This window comes from Lepisosteus platostomus, chromosome 22 (assembly GCF_059453375.1).
Source record: "Lepisosteus platostomus isolate fLepPlt1 chromosome 22, fLepPlt1.hap1, whole genome shotgun sequence".
Taxonomy (NCBI): Eukaryota; Metazoa; Chordata; class Actinopteri; order Semionotiformes; family Lepisosteidae; genus Lepisosteus; species Lepisosteus platostomus.
Window position 1 is genome coordinate 9575473 of NC_142632.1, and position 15708 is coordinate 9591180.

Below are 15708 nucleotides of genomic sequence, written 5' to 3' on the forward strand. Positions count from 1 at the left end.
CTAGAAACTCCGTGAGCAATGCTCTCAACTCGACCCACCCACCCGCAGGGATCGTCCCGTGTTAATTACCCACCAATGTGTGCCCTGCGCGTGCCAGAGTCTTATATAAAGATGTCAGCGGCTCTGCTCCTCATTCTGTTGTAGCTGAGTGAAGTGACGATGTGGGTATTCAGCAAGTTCGTGGGACTGGGATTGTATCCGTTCCTGCTTTTTCCCTGCCTGGGGCTGCCTGTCGCTCAGGTGGCGCCGCACGGTGTCGCTGGGCGGTGCGTGGTCGCAGAGAAGTTGGCTTGCGGAGTTCGAGGGATTTCAAAAGCCGATTGCGAGGCCAGGAGCTGCTGCTTTGATGGGAACTTCTGTTATTACGGAAATGTCGGTGAGTGTGGGACGCCGCGGTCTGGCACAAGTCGAATGCAGAAGCTGCTCTTGATAACCCCAGTCCTGTTCCTTCTGCCGGTGACCCTGGGGTGACTAGTGGGAGTTCCCCTTGCTAAAGTAGAGTGCTTTTTGAGAAATGGGGGGTCAATGGAATTGCTCATCACTTTTGAGCCTGGATGGGAGACCTCCTGGGAAAGTTAAGGTTGCTGCTGGAAGAGTTGTTAGTGGGACCAGTAGGGGGTACTTGCCCCCCAATCTGTGTGGGTCCTAATGCCCCAGTATCATGAAGAGGATGTACTATTCAAGATGCTCCCCTTCGGATGAGCTGTGAAACAGGTCCTGACTCTGGTCATTTAAAAATCCCAGGGTGTTACCCCAGTGTCCTGGCCAAATTTCCCCCTGGCCTTTACCAATCATGGCCTCTTATCCCCATCTCTGCACTGGCTTCATCACTCTGCTCTCCTCCCCACTGAGAGCTGGTGTGGGGGGAGAGTACTGCTGCATCATCCAGGTGGGGCTGCACACTGGTGGTGGAAGGGATCCCCCATTACCTGTGGAGTGTCCATATAGTGCTATATACTGTAAGGAATCGTTCTATTGCTCCTGATTTTATACTACCTGTTGTGCAGACAGGCATTCTGCTTCCCGGGAGATGGTCATTGTGTCGAGCAATGCCATAGTGCTGACTGCCCCAGACGTCCCAGTCCTGACTGGCGTAGACATCAAAAACAAGGGTATGTATCCATTATAGTACCTCCTCCTCCTTCCTGCCCCTTGCCTAGAGAAGCTGACCCTGGGTTTGTTTTTGAACCCTCCTGCAGGCTCTGTGCAGGAGCTAGAGGCTGTGAAAGTGACCAGTGACGCAAACAAGGCTGAACAGGAACTTGAGAGTGCTGGTAAGCTATTTGTCTTTTCATGACTCCCTTTTAATTGCTAAATTGGTAACCAATGGCTTCCACCAAGACCCGTCATCTCAAGAGCCCCTTTGTCCAAGCTGTGTTCCAAATACTGTTGCACTTAGCCCTGCTCTCTGCTTCAATTTGCACATCCTTGAATGTGGACTTCTTTTAGGATATGAAGCCAACCTGGTTCTGTAATAGTTTTTAGACCCAGACATTGTCAAATACTAATTTGTGGCTTGCAACTAGGTACAACTTGCTGTGACTTTCAAAAGTCTCAAAGTTCTGCCTCTAATTGTCTAATGCATTATAACTTGCAGCTCTTAATGTTAAAATATTGCTTTTTTTTTTTATTATTCATTACGCATCGCCTGCTTCCTGCTGTACCAGGGACTATTCCTTCAAGCCAGACCTTCCTTGGTTCAAGCAAGGCTATGATCCTGGCTGAAGACTCAGAGATTAAGGAAGATACTGAGGGTACTTGGTTTGGTTCAGAGATCTGCCTTTTTTTTTTTTTTTGATTACTCTGCTGTTCTTTAATTAGATCCTCTCTTGGCAGCGTCTACATTTGTGTACGGGCTGATGGTGGCAGCACCTGTTGTTGTGCTTGTAGCTCTGGTCCTCGCCTTCATCTCCCTGAGACGACGGAAGATCTAACCGACATTCCTGTGTGTGGAGCTGCAGTAAAACTCATTCTTTTCTTTGGAGCTCTTGCTGTGACTTGTAGCTGTAGTCTTGCCTCTTTATACTTCTCTTGTGATTTGGGGAGAGATCTAACATGTTTGTCTCTGACACATACTTGGAAGCACTACAATAAAGTCTTTGCCTTCATTAAAACGGCAGGAGGGTGATGTCTTGTACTTTGTCATGTGGTTCCTGAACCTTTACTGTTTGTCCACTGACTTTGAGCAATTCTTATGCAAGAGGCCTTGTTTCCTAAGTGTGCATAAACTGATTGGGGTGGTGCTTAAACTCCTGAACCCTTTCTTGGCTCAGGAGCGGCTTCTGAAAGAAATGAAGCAACCAGTGAAAGCACTGCTTGTGACAACCTCTTTTGCGGCAGAGGAATTCCCTGTATCCCAGGGAGCTGTGCTGCAGCTGACCCAGATCAAACCCTAGTGGGGCAGAAGAAGCCACAACTCAATCTGGGCTAATACCTGTAAGGATAACTTTCTCAAGGTTCCTTCTGCCCATCATCCAAGCCAGTGCTCTTATAATGCCCTGCAGGCCTGTAAAGATAGTGGCAAATGATTGTTCTTGAATTCCTGCAATTCTACATCCTCTATACACAACAAAATGCCACAAGCATGAAGGCTATTTTTCCACTAAGTAACAGATGGCTGGGTATGTGGCTGCTGCAAAATGGCAACTTGAACAGGTTTATACTGTGCTGCAGGGATGGTGGCGATGAGGCTGCTCTTTCACATCCAGATGCAGCTATCAATTTCTCATGCATCAAGAAATGTCTAGTGTCAGTGGCTGTAACATAAACTGCACAGATACAACTGTCTCTTATAGTATATGTAATATGGTGTGAGACTGGTTCCTAGTGTGACCAATACTAGCCAGAAGTTCTTTAATTTCTAAACCTCTTAATAAACTGGACACCTACAAATCGGCCCTCCTGGGTTCAGTGGTGTTCAGTATCACCTGGATCCCACAGCCTTAGACGTGAATGTGGCAAAGCTGGGTGCACTCCCAGGGTCTCCAGAGGGAAGACTGGTGCGCGGTGAGACTGACTCGAGACGTGTCTCTGCTGTCCGGAGAGAGGTTCCAGCTAGGTCTGGTTTTCCACTGGACCAACCAGCTGCTTATTTAACAAGTGAGGACATTCCTCCCCGAACTCTAACTGATCTTTTAAAGCTGCCCGTATCGACTGCTGGACTGTGGCTCTTCAGAAGCAGGGGTGTCGACCATGGGGCTGGATACAGTTGGCTAGAGTATCTGTTTAAAGGACTTTATTCACTCAGGAAGGAGACTCCAGCTCTAGCCCTGAGGAGCCCCAGTGTGGCCAGTCTTACAAGTAACCATCTAGTCACAAATTCCTAACGACGCAGAACCACTGGATGATGATCACACAAAGCAGGCGTGTGGAAATACTGAACCAGGTGCAGAAGTGACAACACCCGTTAGCCCAGGGAGCTGTGCTGCACCTGACCCGGATCAAACCCTAGCAGGGGCAGAAAAAGCCACAAGTCAATCTGGCTAAAACCTGTAAGGATAGAGTCTTAGAGGATCATTATAGCCCCTCCTCCAAGCCAGTGGTCCTATTAATGGCCTGCTGAGAGCACAACACACCTGTAGTTTGTGCTGTAAAAATACTGGGAACCTATTCAAACCGTGAAACTCCACAATCTTGAAGGCTATTTTTACATGAAATAACTGATCGCTGGGCAAATCTGTATATGATGTGGCTACAATACCATCTACTTCAGTCCTGAAAGACTGGCATAAAGAGTTCTTGATTGAACACGTTGCTTGCTTGATTGCTTACAGGTTTTCCTCAACGCGGGGCACTTGCACGGCAAGAAAACCTGCCAGTTTCCGGACTCCGAGAACAGGAGTTTGGAATCACTAATTTAGCGTGACCGAGGTCAGGCGGAAACTCGGAATAAAATTTGAAGCGTTTGATTTTACTGGTTATTTTAAGAGAACGCTGTCGATTGGAACGTGTCTAAATATCGGAATTGACCATACAAATCTGTTTATACCATTGTGTTAACGCGTATCCTCATGAATCCTACATAACTGACCACAACAAAATACGGTCACATCCGCTGGTTAGGCGAACTGTTGCCGAGTGTGCTTTAAGCGATAATTAGGGAAAGCTTGTTAGGTTTAAAGATCCATAAATCACATGGAGATTAAAGCTGATAATGATCTGGAGGTGGGATTTAGGAGAATTGTGCAGGGAAGGGGGAGATCTGATTTACGTCAAGACTTAAGCGGTGTGCTCCTTTTAAAATGTACGCTATCGGCCGGTATTATATCTCTCAGGGCTTGGGATTGGATTGATAAGCAAAGGCGATGGAGGTGCTTTACTTTCACAGTGGGTCGCTGGTATCGCTTTTCCTTGCTCTCTGTGTGTTCTTGGAAGAAATTTTAGGATATCCCGGAGTATCTACTTCTGCAGGTAATGAGCTTCTCTATCAAGTGTTCACACTTCTGTAAACCCCTCTGGTCCGGTGATATTATGTTAACGGGTGCGAGGTGCCTATCCGGAAAAGGAATGATAGCTCGGGGTTTATTTAAAAAAAAAGATGCTCGACCCGGCAGGGGGTAAAAACGGACTTTCCTCTTTTCCTCTGGGAGCCTCCCCTGATGACCGCGTCAAGGGCCGGCAGCAGCGGACAGCGGCGGAGCTCTGCAGTGTCCGTCCGGCGGACGCGCTGGCCTGCGGGGAGCCGCACGTCGGCGAGGCCCGCTGCCGGGCTAAACAGTGCTGCTTCGATTCCTCCGTGAACCCCAGCTGCTTCTATAAAAACGACGGTGAGTCTTACCCGTTCGCCTTCAAGCGTCCCGACAGTCACACACACTTGCGTGACCCTATCCTTGCAGGCGTTTGAGGCTTTTTCCTCATTTCTCGCCCGACTTGTATCCCTCGCACCTTGCACTTGAGGGGTTTAGTTGACTGAAGATCGCATGCGCTGTAGCAATTTCGGGTTCATCGCCGGCGTCTCTTTAGGCTCGACGCTCTCCTCATGTCTCCGCTCTTCATTTAAACCCCCCAGTCACTGTCGAGTGCACTAGCGACGGATACGCGGTGGTTGCCGTCAGCAAGGCGGTGACCCAGCCGCCGCTGAGACTGGAGTCGCTCCGTTTGAACGAAGACACCGCCGCACCCTGCAGCTCGCCCGCCTCAAGGACTCCTGGCTTTGTGCTCTTCAGGTTTCCGCTAAGCAGCTGTGGCACAACCACCAAGGCAAGAGCTTTTCAAGCCGTGTTGCGATGTCTGTTGAGCTGAGGTTTGGAGGCATTTAATAAACGGCGGGGGTTTTAAACCTCGTGCACCGCACTGCTGATCTGGGGTGGGGGAGGAATGCGAGCTTCGCTTCGGCAAAGCCCACACTAAACCATTTTTGATTTTCTAGGAGATCGATAACATGCTAGTCTATGAGAACCAGATGTCGGTCTCCAGTCGCACTGCGGTGATAACCATGGATGTTGACTTTCAGTAAGTCTGCCTTTTAAAGGGTGGCACTGGATGGAGTGCAATTGGATTCAGCTGCTGTGAAAACCCCTTTTTCATGGTTTAATATCAGACCCCCCCCAGTAACCCCTGTCTCGGAGAGGGTGCCTGTACGTTATCTGTATGCTCTGCTTCTTCAAAACCCAGTGGGCACCACTCCCACCCTTCTGTCATTCTCACCTGTCTCCCCACCCAGCCTGACCATTCGGTGCTCTTATCCGGCAAACAAGTCTTTGTCTGTGAAAGCTGAAGTTCAGTCTCCGACGCTCCCTCCGTCTTTAACGGCGTACGGCCCACTTCACCTGGAGCTCCGAATAGCGAAAGGTACCGCAGACCAGAGAGCTGGATGCTTTAAGAAGTCCTCTGGGCTTGTAACTAAGATTTAGGAGAGTCTGAATGCTTGAACCATTACCAGACACTTTTCATCTTGTATGCTACTCTTAAATTACCCCCCGCTTGACTGTTGGAACTCTTTCACCGTTTCTAGTACCTGCTTAAACTCTTCCCTAGCTGAAAACAGAATTCCCAGCTGGTTGGGTGAACTTGGTGGCACAGTGTCATCATTGCCTCATGGAAGCTAAGCAGGGCAGAGAGTTTCTTACTGCTGGGTGGGCAGGGGGTGACCTTTATAGAAACTAAAGCAACTCAGTGGCCAACTGTTGTTAAGGGCATTACAGTGAATAAATATTGCTTTGGTTGTAAGGGTGGAGGAGGATAAATGTCTATGTAGAAGTATTTCTCCATCCTGGTCTCCCCAGATGAGAGCTACAGCTCCTATCACCCCAGCAGTGAGGACTTGGTGACTCTAGAGCTACAGCAGCCTGTGCCTGTGGAGGTGCGCATGGTGGGGAGGACTGACCCCAACATCCACCTCATCTTGGACGACTGCTGGGCCACAGCCACTCCCAGCCCCTTCAGCAACCCCCACTGGAACCTCCTGATTGATGGGTAAGCTCCTTCTTTGCCTTACCTGCCGCCACCTCGCTGAACTACTGCCCTGCGATGGCTTTCATACCCGATAAAGCAGGGGTGTCCAGTCTCGATCCTGAACTCCGCTCTGAAGGCTGATGGCTGGCTGAACTGGATCAATGGAACTGCTTCTTCTACCTCTCTGGGTGCTGGTGCTGCCTGCAGACACGCCAGCCCTGTAATACAGCATCATGTTTAGTCCAAGCAGATGCATGATCACCATTTTTATGTACCACACATAAAAGGGCCATAATGTTCACGAATTACTCAGAAGGCACAGTAACCTCTGTGCATTGTTTGGCTATAGCACAACTGTGAGATCTATAGTTTAAGGGACTTTTGTGTTTTGCAGTTGACCTCAGAGCCATTTTTTTCTGGTCTCCTCTGTTCTTTACTTGGCTCTCAGGTGTCCTCCAAATGAGGACCTTAATTCAACTAAGCTGATTCCTGTCGCCGTCTCTCAAGAGCTTCGATACCCCGGCCACTACAAACGCTTTCAGACCAAGATGTTTGCCTTCCTGGATCCAGCTGAAAATAAAGCACTGAATGATCTGGTAAGCAGCCCTTTTATTCTTTCATTTATCTGGATTCAAAAGCAGTTTAGGCTGTAAGGACACCCTAACGAGTTTCGTTCGTGATTTCCTCTGCAGATCTACTTCCATTGTACTGCGACAGCCTGCCAGCCCTCGGACTTGGTCCAGTGCAATGTGAGCTGCAGTCCAGGAGCAGGTGAGCTCATGTGTCGGAAGTTGTCGGAAATCCTTGTCTTGGATAGGCTGTGTTTCTGCATTATAGCTTCCCTTTATTATTACACTTACAGAGTGCAGATACCTCTGCCAGCATGGGGCCAATTTAGGCATCTCCCAGCTCTTGGTCTCTTCAGAACACCAGCACCTAGAGAAACTGCAGACACTAGCCCTACAGAGCTGAGATGGGACAACCCTGCTGCAGGGTTTTAATTGAATAATGGCCTCTACATCTTTATATTCCTTGCTATACCAGTCTGAAACTGAGCATGTCTACAGTGCTGCTGAGTTTGCGGTGCTGTTTGAGGGTGATCACTGCTGGGAAGGAGGGAGGTGGTGTAGGTATTAAAGAAATCATTTTTATGAATGTGGATGGATTCTGCTACGTGCCGTCTATGAACTTCCTGTGATATAAAAGTACTTTTTTTTTCCCCTCTTAGAAAAATCCCTCAATTTGTCAAATATGACCTTGTTGCTGGTGAATGGTGGTCCAGTTCATCTCCATGCTGCATTGAATTAGCACAGGTACTTATAAACCGAATGTATTAAAAGTTTGGTTGCCACTTTTAAAATAGGAGATTAATCTTTTAAGTGAGTGTTTTTTTTTTCAATTTGGATTTGATCTTTTTTTCAATTCTGGAAAAATAGGTTTATTTTGATTTTGGGTTGGTCTAATTTTCTTTTTTTTTCTTTGCAGGTTTCTACAATCCTCTGATTTCTTAGGATTTCCCTGATTGTGATTCAATGAAAACTGTCGGGATCTTAATAAAGAGCCTTCTGAAGGAAGCTGTGCTATTCTTGTTTACTTGAGCCTGTGTTGGCAATCTGGTTGCAAAGGAAGTTCAGTTTGGAAGTAGGGAAGAGATTGAATCCATGACATGGAAGCACCAGAATCCTCATTGTTCTTGGTTGGCTCTCTACAGAAAAGGGCATTTAAAATGTAACAGGAGCCACTTTAATGTTTTGTGGGATCAGGTTTGCTAAACATGTTGTCGATTTACATAGCCTGCCTCCTTTACTGGAAAAATTACCCATTTATAACCTTTGTTCTTTCGCAAGGAAAGATAAAGCAAAAGAACCTCATTCTTCTTTATACAAGTACAACTGGAAAGAATTTTTAAATTGGAACAGGCTTAAGGTCTTGCAATATCACAGCAACAGCATGATTTTGTTTCCCTAATTTTGAATAAATTGCGTCATATATAGACTGTATTCTATGACATGTTTTGCCTGGAGGCAAGGAGAGTGCAGTATTTCAGGAGAAACACAGGGGGCAGCAGGTATGCGTCAAAGTTTTTCGTTCTTTATTATCATACTGGTTCAGAAGGTACAATGGAAACGATAAGTCCAGCGAGCTTCACCCTAAGACAGGCTTGTTTTCTGGTGGGGAAATCGTGATGTAAACCTGCTTCGTTTCTAACGGAGCACCAGCGTGTCAGCCTGCAGTCCTCCTCTTGGCTCAAAAGGACTTGGGCGATGGAGTCAGGAGAGGGCGGCTCCCTCTCACTGCTGGATCCGGCGGATGGACTGGATCTGGAACGTCTGAGCGTGGGAGCCCCACTCTCTCCAGTGCTTGTACTCCCCTCCGTGGCGGTCGCACTCCATGATATACTGGTAACCACGGTAACCAGGGTACTGGTAGCACACCCAGCTGGGAGGAAAGGGCAAAGGTCAAGGGTCAGAAATGCTTTTTCAGCTGTCGTGGATTATTATTTTTTTTGTGTGTGTGTCCTGTCTGGCACATGCATGTTTAACTTAAACCGACTGGAGTCTCTCAACAAAAGCAAGCTCCTTCACGCGTATAGTGGAATGAAAACTGAAGTATCACCAAACTTTTTTTTTTAAACCGTGTAGGAGAAGACCCATAGAGACGGAGTAGATAAAAGGAAAAATCTAAAGGAAAGCCATTGTATTGGTCAACTGATAAAATCTGGGCAAGTACCCTTTTCATAATAAGCACAGACTCGGTCCTGGGCAGGTTTCTGGGGGCGAGCTGGGTAGCTTTAACAAGTTCTACTCACGCGCCACTCTGGATCTGCATGGATCCGACTTCATTGTTGCACCAGCCCATAGCCTGTAGGGAAGGGTAGTCATCGCAAATCTCCCACTGGCGCCCGATGAAGTTCTCCCGCTCAAACAGAGTCATCTTGGATTCCTTGTGGCTCTGCGTCGGCAGGGGGAGGGAGAGATGACACCCGTCACAGGCTGGTACTGTACAACTACCCCTTGAGAACTCTCATGGAATCGCACTGCGATGCAGGAACCTCCTGTGATCTTCTGCAGTAATATTTTACCACAAACGAGATCCAATCTTGCCCCTAAAATGAACCGCAGCTTCGGATGACTTTTCAATAAGAAAAGGATATATTCTTAGAAGGCGAGAGAACCATGCTGGCCGGGATATGATTAGAGGGTTTCAACATTGTAATGAATTCTGCTGGGTTGCCCTGTCACATCTAGGTTTTAAAGTCTTCATGTGTTTGGCTTATTTGTTAAAAATGACTAAACTGACACCTTGTTTTTACAGAAGATGCAGATAACACCATATGTTTACACCTCCTTTGTGTTTTTATACTCTGACGTTTGAGTGCTACAATTTCCTCTGTACCAGAGGGTAGGTTATCTGAGGTATAAAATAGTGGGCCGACCTGAATTAGATACCATATCATGGTGTTTAGAGGACAAGAGAGGAGGTGAGTCTTCCCTCTTCCTCCAGTACATATTCTGATTTAATATAGGGATTTTCTCCAGCAATACTGGTCCTTGTTCATACAGCTGTGTTGACTGGAGCAGCAGGGGTCAAGTACAGAGCTCAAGGTACAACTCCAGGCCCACGGTGTGGACTTCAACCCCCAAGCCAGCAGTGATGAGACCTGAGACTTATCCATCATGCTACACTGCCCCCTTTCCAGACAACGAAAATGCAATCTCATGAGGCACCATCTTGGTTTGTGGTCAGTTTTCACAATCTCTGACCAGTGGAGTCCTGGTGTAACGTCCTACCCCTATACGAGCACATCCCCTTTTTATTTCCTTCCCAGCATGCAGCGCTTTGCATTCCTCAACCACAGTCATTGCTGCTGCTGTGACAGCTCCTCAGGTCATTTCGGCAGGGTTAATGTCCGAGAATGCAAGAATGCTGGAATCCGTCACTGAGCCACGGAAATATATTAATCAGCAGGGGGCTGTCCGAGCCTCCTGGAGCTGAGCGGGGGGGGGTGAGCGCTGGTGTTCCTGCTGTGGGGGGGGGGCTCAACATTCAGGGTTGTACTCACGGCTGAGCAGATGGGGCGGAACGACATCATCCTCTCTATGTGATAGGCGTTGCTCCCACTCCAGGCATCCCAGCGGGGGTACTCTCCTCTCTCCAGGATGAACTGCTGCCCACAGAAACTGGAGTGCTCATAGCCCACCCAGCTGCAATGACAGACAAGCGCCACAGGCTACAGCGTGCTTCACTTTCTTGACAAATGCTGATCACCAGCTGGGGGCACTAGTTTGACCAGAAAGAACACTAATGAAATTGTTTTCTGCATGTGCCGTGGTATTTTCTTTTGTTGTTTTTGAAACCTTGGGAACACGGTGCAGAAACCAGATGGATTAAACATGCGTTCTGCCTTCTCGGACTAAGGCAAACTAAAATGTTTTCTTTAGTTTGCTTGGAATTTATAACAATGAATGGGACATGTTGGTGACTTCACTTCCTGATCATTCCAAAGATTAAACATTTTGTTTTCAGGCCTAAATAATCTGTGTTGCCACACAATGTTTGTGTGACCAGAGCTTGTCTCTATATGTGAATAACAGGAGTGTCAGGTGAAGTGATCTGTGCCCTTTGAGTAGTGTATTCCCAGAGAGTGCCCAGTGAATAATGCATCCAGTGACTACTGGTTGTGCAGTTAGTGCCCAGTGAGTGCTATGTACCCACTTAGTGCCCAGCTGGTACCCAGGGAGTGCTGTGAGGCCACATAGTGCCCAGTTAGTGTCCAGTGAGTTCTGTGTGCCAAGGTTATGCCCAGTTTGAGCCCAGGATGTGACCTGTACTGTAACTTACGCTCCGCACTCCACCTTAACTGAGCGGATGTTGTCGAAGCCACATTCCATGATATTCTGGCAGGAAGCGGTGAACTCCATGCGTTTTCCCTGGAAGCATTCCTGGTCATAGACCGTGATCTGACACGGATGCACACGGAACATGGAGAATATGAGAGAGATTTAATGTATTTGTTCTGATAAAAAATGACTTTCCAAGAACAATTAAAATAATTAAGAAACACCTGTTCACTTGAGAAAGAGATATAAATATATCACATTTTGGTTACAGGTTAAGGAATTATACATTAAGAACATAATCATTAAATGAGTTCCGATTTATCAGGAGAGAGCAATTTAAAGCTTACAGAATTAATGATTTAGAGGAAAATTCTTCTCATTTTTGTCATTTAATTTACATCTAAGCTCTTCATTCATATATAGTATGTCATCCCTGTTTAATGCTCTATGTTTAATACATACTTTATATTCATATAAAAGTACAATTTTATCTACAATATTCCTTAAACTCATGTTAGCATTTTAGCTTGCTTGACACGTTTTGTTATTTACTTAAAACAGCAACAGGACCACAATCATCAAGAATAAGAAAACAAGGCCAGCAGACAAGTAATTTGCTGAGAATTTTTAGAAAATACTGGATGTAAAATCCTCACACTGTTGGTCAATCTGTAAGGTTTATAGCAACAGTGCCTAGACACCAGTGTTTCAAAATTATTAGTGGTGTTCATCTTAAAATGTATCCACATTAAGAAAGCACTTCTCTAACTGCCATTAGATTCATTCATGATTAGATACTGTAAAAAAAAACCCATCTTTTTAGGCCTGGGTTTTCAAATGACAAATTGAACTAGTCCTGAAATACCTACAGTTTATACTTGATCTCTTTTTAGTTTTGCTTGTTAGCAGTGATCATGCGCTGTTTCTGCTTCACCAATAAACAATAAATCAAGTGAATCATCATTAACTAACAGTCAGGTAAGCTGACTATGAAGTCCAGGATAAGATGTAATAGTTATTCAGCACTTTGTCAGTGGAGTCCTATGGTAATCCTATGGCACAGGAATAAAGTACAATTGCCTTCACCCCCAGCGTCGTCAAGGACACGATCAAGAATACTGGGGTGCTCGGGCACATACAGTGCCCTTGGAGACAGTGCCCACATGAGCAGGGTGATGCTAGAGGAAGGAAAGGAACCATCATCATCATCATCATCTCTCACCTTCCACGGCCCCATGGGCATGGGATTGGTCTGTGCCATTCTGACGGATATTTCAGTGCTGTCTGACCTGCAGCCCGACACAGAACAAAACAGAGAGAACGTGTGAGGAAGCCTGAGCAGTGAGCCGGTCTTTAACAATGCTGTCCTCTGAGATGTTTCAGTGGGCTGTCGGTCATTTCTTTGTCTGATATATAACAGGATTTCAATGATCCATCTGGGAGTTTTGTTGAGCATCCCATCTGCTGAAATTCCCCGGACAGCAATAGCAGTAGAGACAGACGGGACTCATTCAAGCTGGCAGGCAGGGGGCGCTACATCTACTGCCTGGAACTGATCAGCTTTGGACATCTGTCCGTGGAAGGCCAGTGCAGGTGACGCCTTCAACAGATCCTTATTTATTTAAGCTATGAGTTGACGGACAGAAGTCCAGAAATGGGTCTCAGGCCTGGCTCTACCTGACAGCATCTGTGAGAAGATAGGTCTATGTAGGGGAATGCTATTGTTAATTCTTTAAACTGACCATTAACTTTGGAGGGGTACAATTATCAAGACAGAAAGCATCATACATTATGTACAGTGAAACCTTTTTCAGAGAAAAGGAATATGTTGCATGACACAATAAAAATGCATTAGCCTACATAATGCCATACAGATGCTTCTATTTTTGCAGTAATATGTACACATAACTAGGCCCAGTTTTGACCCACACCCAAATTCTAAAGTTTAAAAGTCTCACCATTCCAGTTTCACCTGAGAAATGGTGCAGAAGAGCACCAGCTGATCAAGTCTTAATCACACATGGACACAGTACCATTAAACACTCAGACGGTTCACACTGGGTAAGGCTCTGTAAAGTGCTAATCAGAACCCTATCTTCTGCCTGCCGAAAGCTTCGACAGCACTTACAGCGCATGTGACAGCAGGCCTTATATGCACATTACTTTTATCATTGCACAGTTTAATTTACTTTAACTCAATTCAGTTTAATGGAGTTCTAATGAAAGATCAGGAGGGATGAAGGCAGCCGAATGAATTAAGCTGTCGCAACTTGCACCTAACCCTGACATAATCACCTCAGTTCACATATATACCACACTCCCCTTCCTCACTCGTTTTCACATCCCTCCTCCACTCCATCTCCACCTTCCCAGCAAGCATGGGGGTCCGGCCTCCCCAACCTGTGGCCAGGAGGCCATGTGGGTTAAGCCACAGTTTTCTCTAAATTCAATAAACGATTCTACCGTCACCCACACAAACTTCCGCTGCTGTCATTCCTCGTGAACTCGAAGTATCGTTTAACGACATGCACAAGCTACTGCAAGTGCTTTGATAAAGCAGCAGAAAAATATCAGCCTTCTGTATTTTATGGCAATGCCAGTTCAGCCTAGTCCATTTTAAACTGAAATCTGGAAATTTGAAGTGGGAAAGCTGGGCCTTAAAAAACAGAGATTTTTTTTTTAGACAACAATAATAACCACGACTCTATGCTTCGAGTAATGTTGGCCACCCTCCCCGTGGAGAGAAACGATTAGAAGATATGAGCAGAATAAACAAAACAGCTGAAATGAGGGCTTACCTGACTTACCCCAAAAACAGTGGTGTGAGTTGAGGGGTCCCACAAAAACTGTCCTCTGACTTAGTGCGAGCTGGGCTATTTATACACGGCCTGGCTGAATGGAGCCCCCGGTTTCCTAGTGGACTGGAGTCAGCACATTGCATTGGCGCCTATTGTTCCTGCCTGAGCCACTGGGTTTATCTCCCATGAATCGGAATGAGCTCCTGCCCTCCTGCGACAGAGGGCCTATCACACTGCCGTCTCCACAAACACACTCACTTACAGAGTCTGTGAACAGGGCACGCGCCAGGCCCAATGGGTTTCTCTTGTAATCTTTCTTAAGGTTCTTATATTCTTAAGGGCAGCCTAGTCCCACTTGTGTAGTCTCGTACACTTGTAACTATGCCTATTCTTATTTGTGTTATTATGAACGTGAGCTTGTCTCCTCAATCTGTGCTGGTAACACAGCTGCCCTTGTCCATGTTAATCCAAGAGGCAGATTCTTCCCACCACCTTCAATCCTATATCAAGATGTCTGGGTACCATTCTGGTATGTGCTCATGGGGTTGGTATGTTGTATTAGGACAGTGAATCTCCCTGTGTTCTTCCATGCTGCTTCTACAAGTACAACAACCATTAAACCATGATTGAACGCTGATGGAGCTGATAAAAAAACAAGGATCCTTTACTTCAATGTTCACTAGGAGGAACAACACCCAAGAATTAAGCGTACTGAAAGGATTATGGAGTGTTTTATTCAATACAATGTGTCTTAGCCCTCTTGGCTGAGGGCCGACCTCCTGGCCAGAGGACGAGGAGGCTGGGAGCCCCCTGCAGAGTGAGGGGTGACCCAGGGGCAGCTGCAGAGGGGGAGATGGGGTGGAGGTGAGATGTAAAAGACGTATGCGAGGGAGAGAGGGGGATAATGTAGAATAATTATAATGTTTTAGGTGAGGAAGAATGTCAGGAATTAATACAAATTCCTGACAGCTGAGCCTGATTGAACTTGGCTGTTGTCATCCCTTTCAGACTTTCATCCCCAATTTTAGAAAATCCATCCTGTGCTACTTTATCTATTGTGCTTTTAATGCTTCTCTATCTATACTGAATGTATTTATCAGATTATTTTTATTCTACAGTGAAGCCTCATCAGTTACCTCTGGTTGATAGATCTGAATTATTGATGTAAAGAATTTGGGGGGCACTTTTATTGAAATAACTCCAACTGTTCTGGACCAGGGGCAACACAAAAGCAGAATAACTGTGGTACAGCACTGCACAACGTCAATGACACCATCCAGATATTTGCCAGAATATCCCACTAAAAATTAAAATTCCTGCTGATTTTGATACATTTAAGTTTTCTCTAGCTAGTAGTGTGGGCCCCAAATAACAAACAAGATGACTGAAAGACGGGATTTAGCTTCAGATTGGGATTTAGAGCAACTGGTGCAATATATTTCATAACACACTCCTGGATCTTGCTGCATGTGTGAAAGCATTGATTGAAAGGCAGGCTTTTCTTGCATTTTGATGAGCAAAAGTACCTTGTAATAAGAAAACCTAAATCTTACATTAAAAGGTCCAAACCACAAGAACAAAGGAGAACTGTGGGTACGACTGCTTTACACAGACATTAACCCCTTCTCCTCTGACAGCATGGACAGAGTGCAGTGGTGCTGTGAGTTCCAGTTTGC

The 15708-nt window shown here is 46.1% G+C and overlaps 3 protein-coding genes across 4 annotated transcripts; 2 read left to right on the forward strand and 1 right to left on the reverse strand.

Annotated features, from left to right (window-relative positions):
- The first annotated feature begins 126 nt into the window (after positions 1–126).
- On the forward strand, positions 127–2117 carry LOC148643408 (uncharacterized). Its single transcript, XM_088616370.1, has 5 exons — positions 127–376; positions 1008–1112; positions 1200–1274; positions 1668–1754; positions 1837–2117. The coding sequence occupies exons 1-5, from the start codon at positions 160–162 to the stop codon at positions 1932–1934; spliced, it is 582 nt and encodes a 193-aa protein (XP_088472496.1). The 5' UTR covers positions 127–159; the 3' UTR covers positions 1935–2117.
- A 1717-nt stretch (positions 2118–3834) lies between these two features.
- LOC148643409 (zona pellucida sperm-binding protein 4-like) lies at positions 3835–7967 on the forward strand. Its single transcript, XM_088616358.1, has 10 exons — positions 3835–4410; positions 4590–4766; positions 5009–5199; positions 5369–5451; positions 5663–5790; positions 6225–6414; positions 6842–6989; positions 7086–7164; positions 7622–7706; positions 7879–7967. The coding sequence occupies exons 1-9, from the start codon at positions 4305–4307 to the stop codon at positions 7699–7701; spliced, it is 1182 nt and encodes a 393-aa protein (XP_088472484.1). The 5' UTR covers positions 3835–4304; the 3' UTR covers positions 7702–7706; positions 7879–7967.
- A 497-nt stretch (positions 7968–8464) lies between these two features.
- Positions 8465–14176, reverse strand: cryba1a (crystallin, beta A1a). 2 transcript variants are annotated; one of them, XM_088616361.1, is made up of 6 exons: positions 14033–14176; positions 12457–12523; positions 11236–11354; positions 10457–10598; positions 9203–9345; positions 8465–8832 (listed from the first exon to the last, which is right to left on the reverse strand). In XM_088616361.1, the coding sequence occupies exons 2-6, from the start codon at positions 12493–12495 to the stop codon at positions 8685–8687; spliced, it is 591 nt and encodes a 196-aa protein (XP_088472487.1). In that variant the 5' UTR covers positions 12496–12523; positions 14033–14176; the 3' UTR covers positions 8465–8684. The 2 variants fall into 2 exon arrangements, with proteins under 2 accessions (XP_088472487.1, XP_088472486.1); XM_088616360.1 differs by having other exon boundaries at positions 14042–14132.
- Positions 14177–15708: the final 1532 nt, after the last annotated feature.

What these genes read in the sequence shown, in the direction of transcription:
- cryba1a (XM_088616361.1), bottom strand. Translation starts at nt 12,495, where the DNA reads ATGGCACAGACCAATCCCATGCCCATGGGGCCGTGGAAG. An exon ending in TGCCCATGGGGCCGTGGAAG is followed by an intron (nt 11,355 to 12,456) that starts GTGAGAGATGAT and finishes CATCCGTGTCAG; the next exon opens with ATCACGGTCTATGACCAGGA. An exon ending in GTTAAGGTGGAGTGCGGAGC is followed by an intron (nt 10,599 to 11,235) that starts GTAAGTTACAGT and finishes CTGTCATTGCAG; the next exon opens with CTGGGTGGGCTATGAGCACT.
- LOC148643409 (XM_088616358.1), top strand. Translation starts at nt 4,305, where the DNA reads ATGGAGGTGCTTTACTTTCACAGTGGGTCGCTGGTATCGCTTTTCCTT. An exon ending in ACCATGGATGTTGACTTTCA is followed by an intron (nt 5,452 to 5,662) that starts GTAAGTCTGCCT and finishes CTCCCCACCCAG; the next exon opens with CCTGACCATTCGGTGCTCTT. An exon ending in GGAGCTCCGAATAGCGAAAG is followed by an intron (nt 5,791 to 6,224) that starts GTACCGCAGACC and finishes TGGTCTCCCCAG; the next exon opens with ATGAGAGCTACAGCTCCTAT.
- LOC148643408 (XM_088616370.1), top strand. Translation starts at nt 160, where the DNA reads ATGTGGGTATTCAGCAAGTTCGTGGGACTGGGATTGTATCCGTTCCTG. An exon ending in CGTAGACATCAAAAACAAGG is followed by an intron (nt 1,113 to 1,199) that starts GTATGTATCCAT and finishes ACCCTCCTGCAG; the next exon opens with GCTCTGTGCAGGAGCTAGAG. An exon ending in GATTAAGGAAGATACTGAGG is followed by an intron (nt 1,755 to 1,836) that starts GTACTTGGTTTG and finishes CTCTCTTGGCAG; the next exon opens with CGTCTACATTTGTGTACGGG.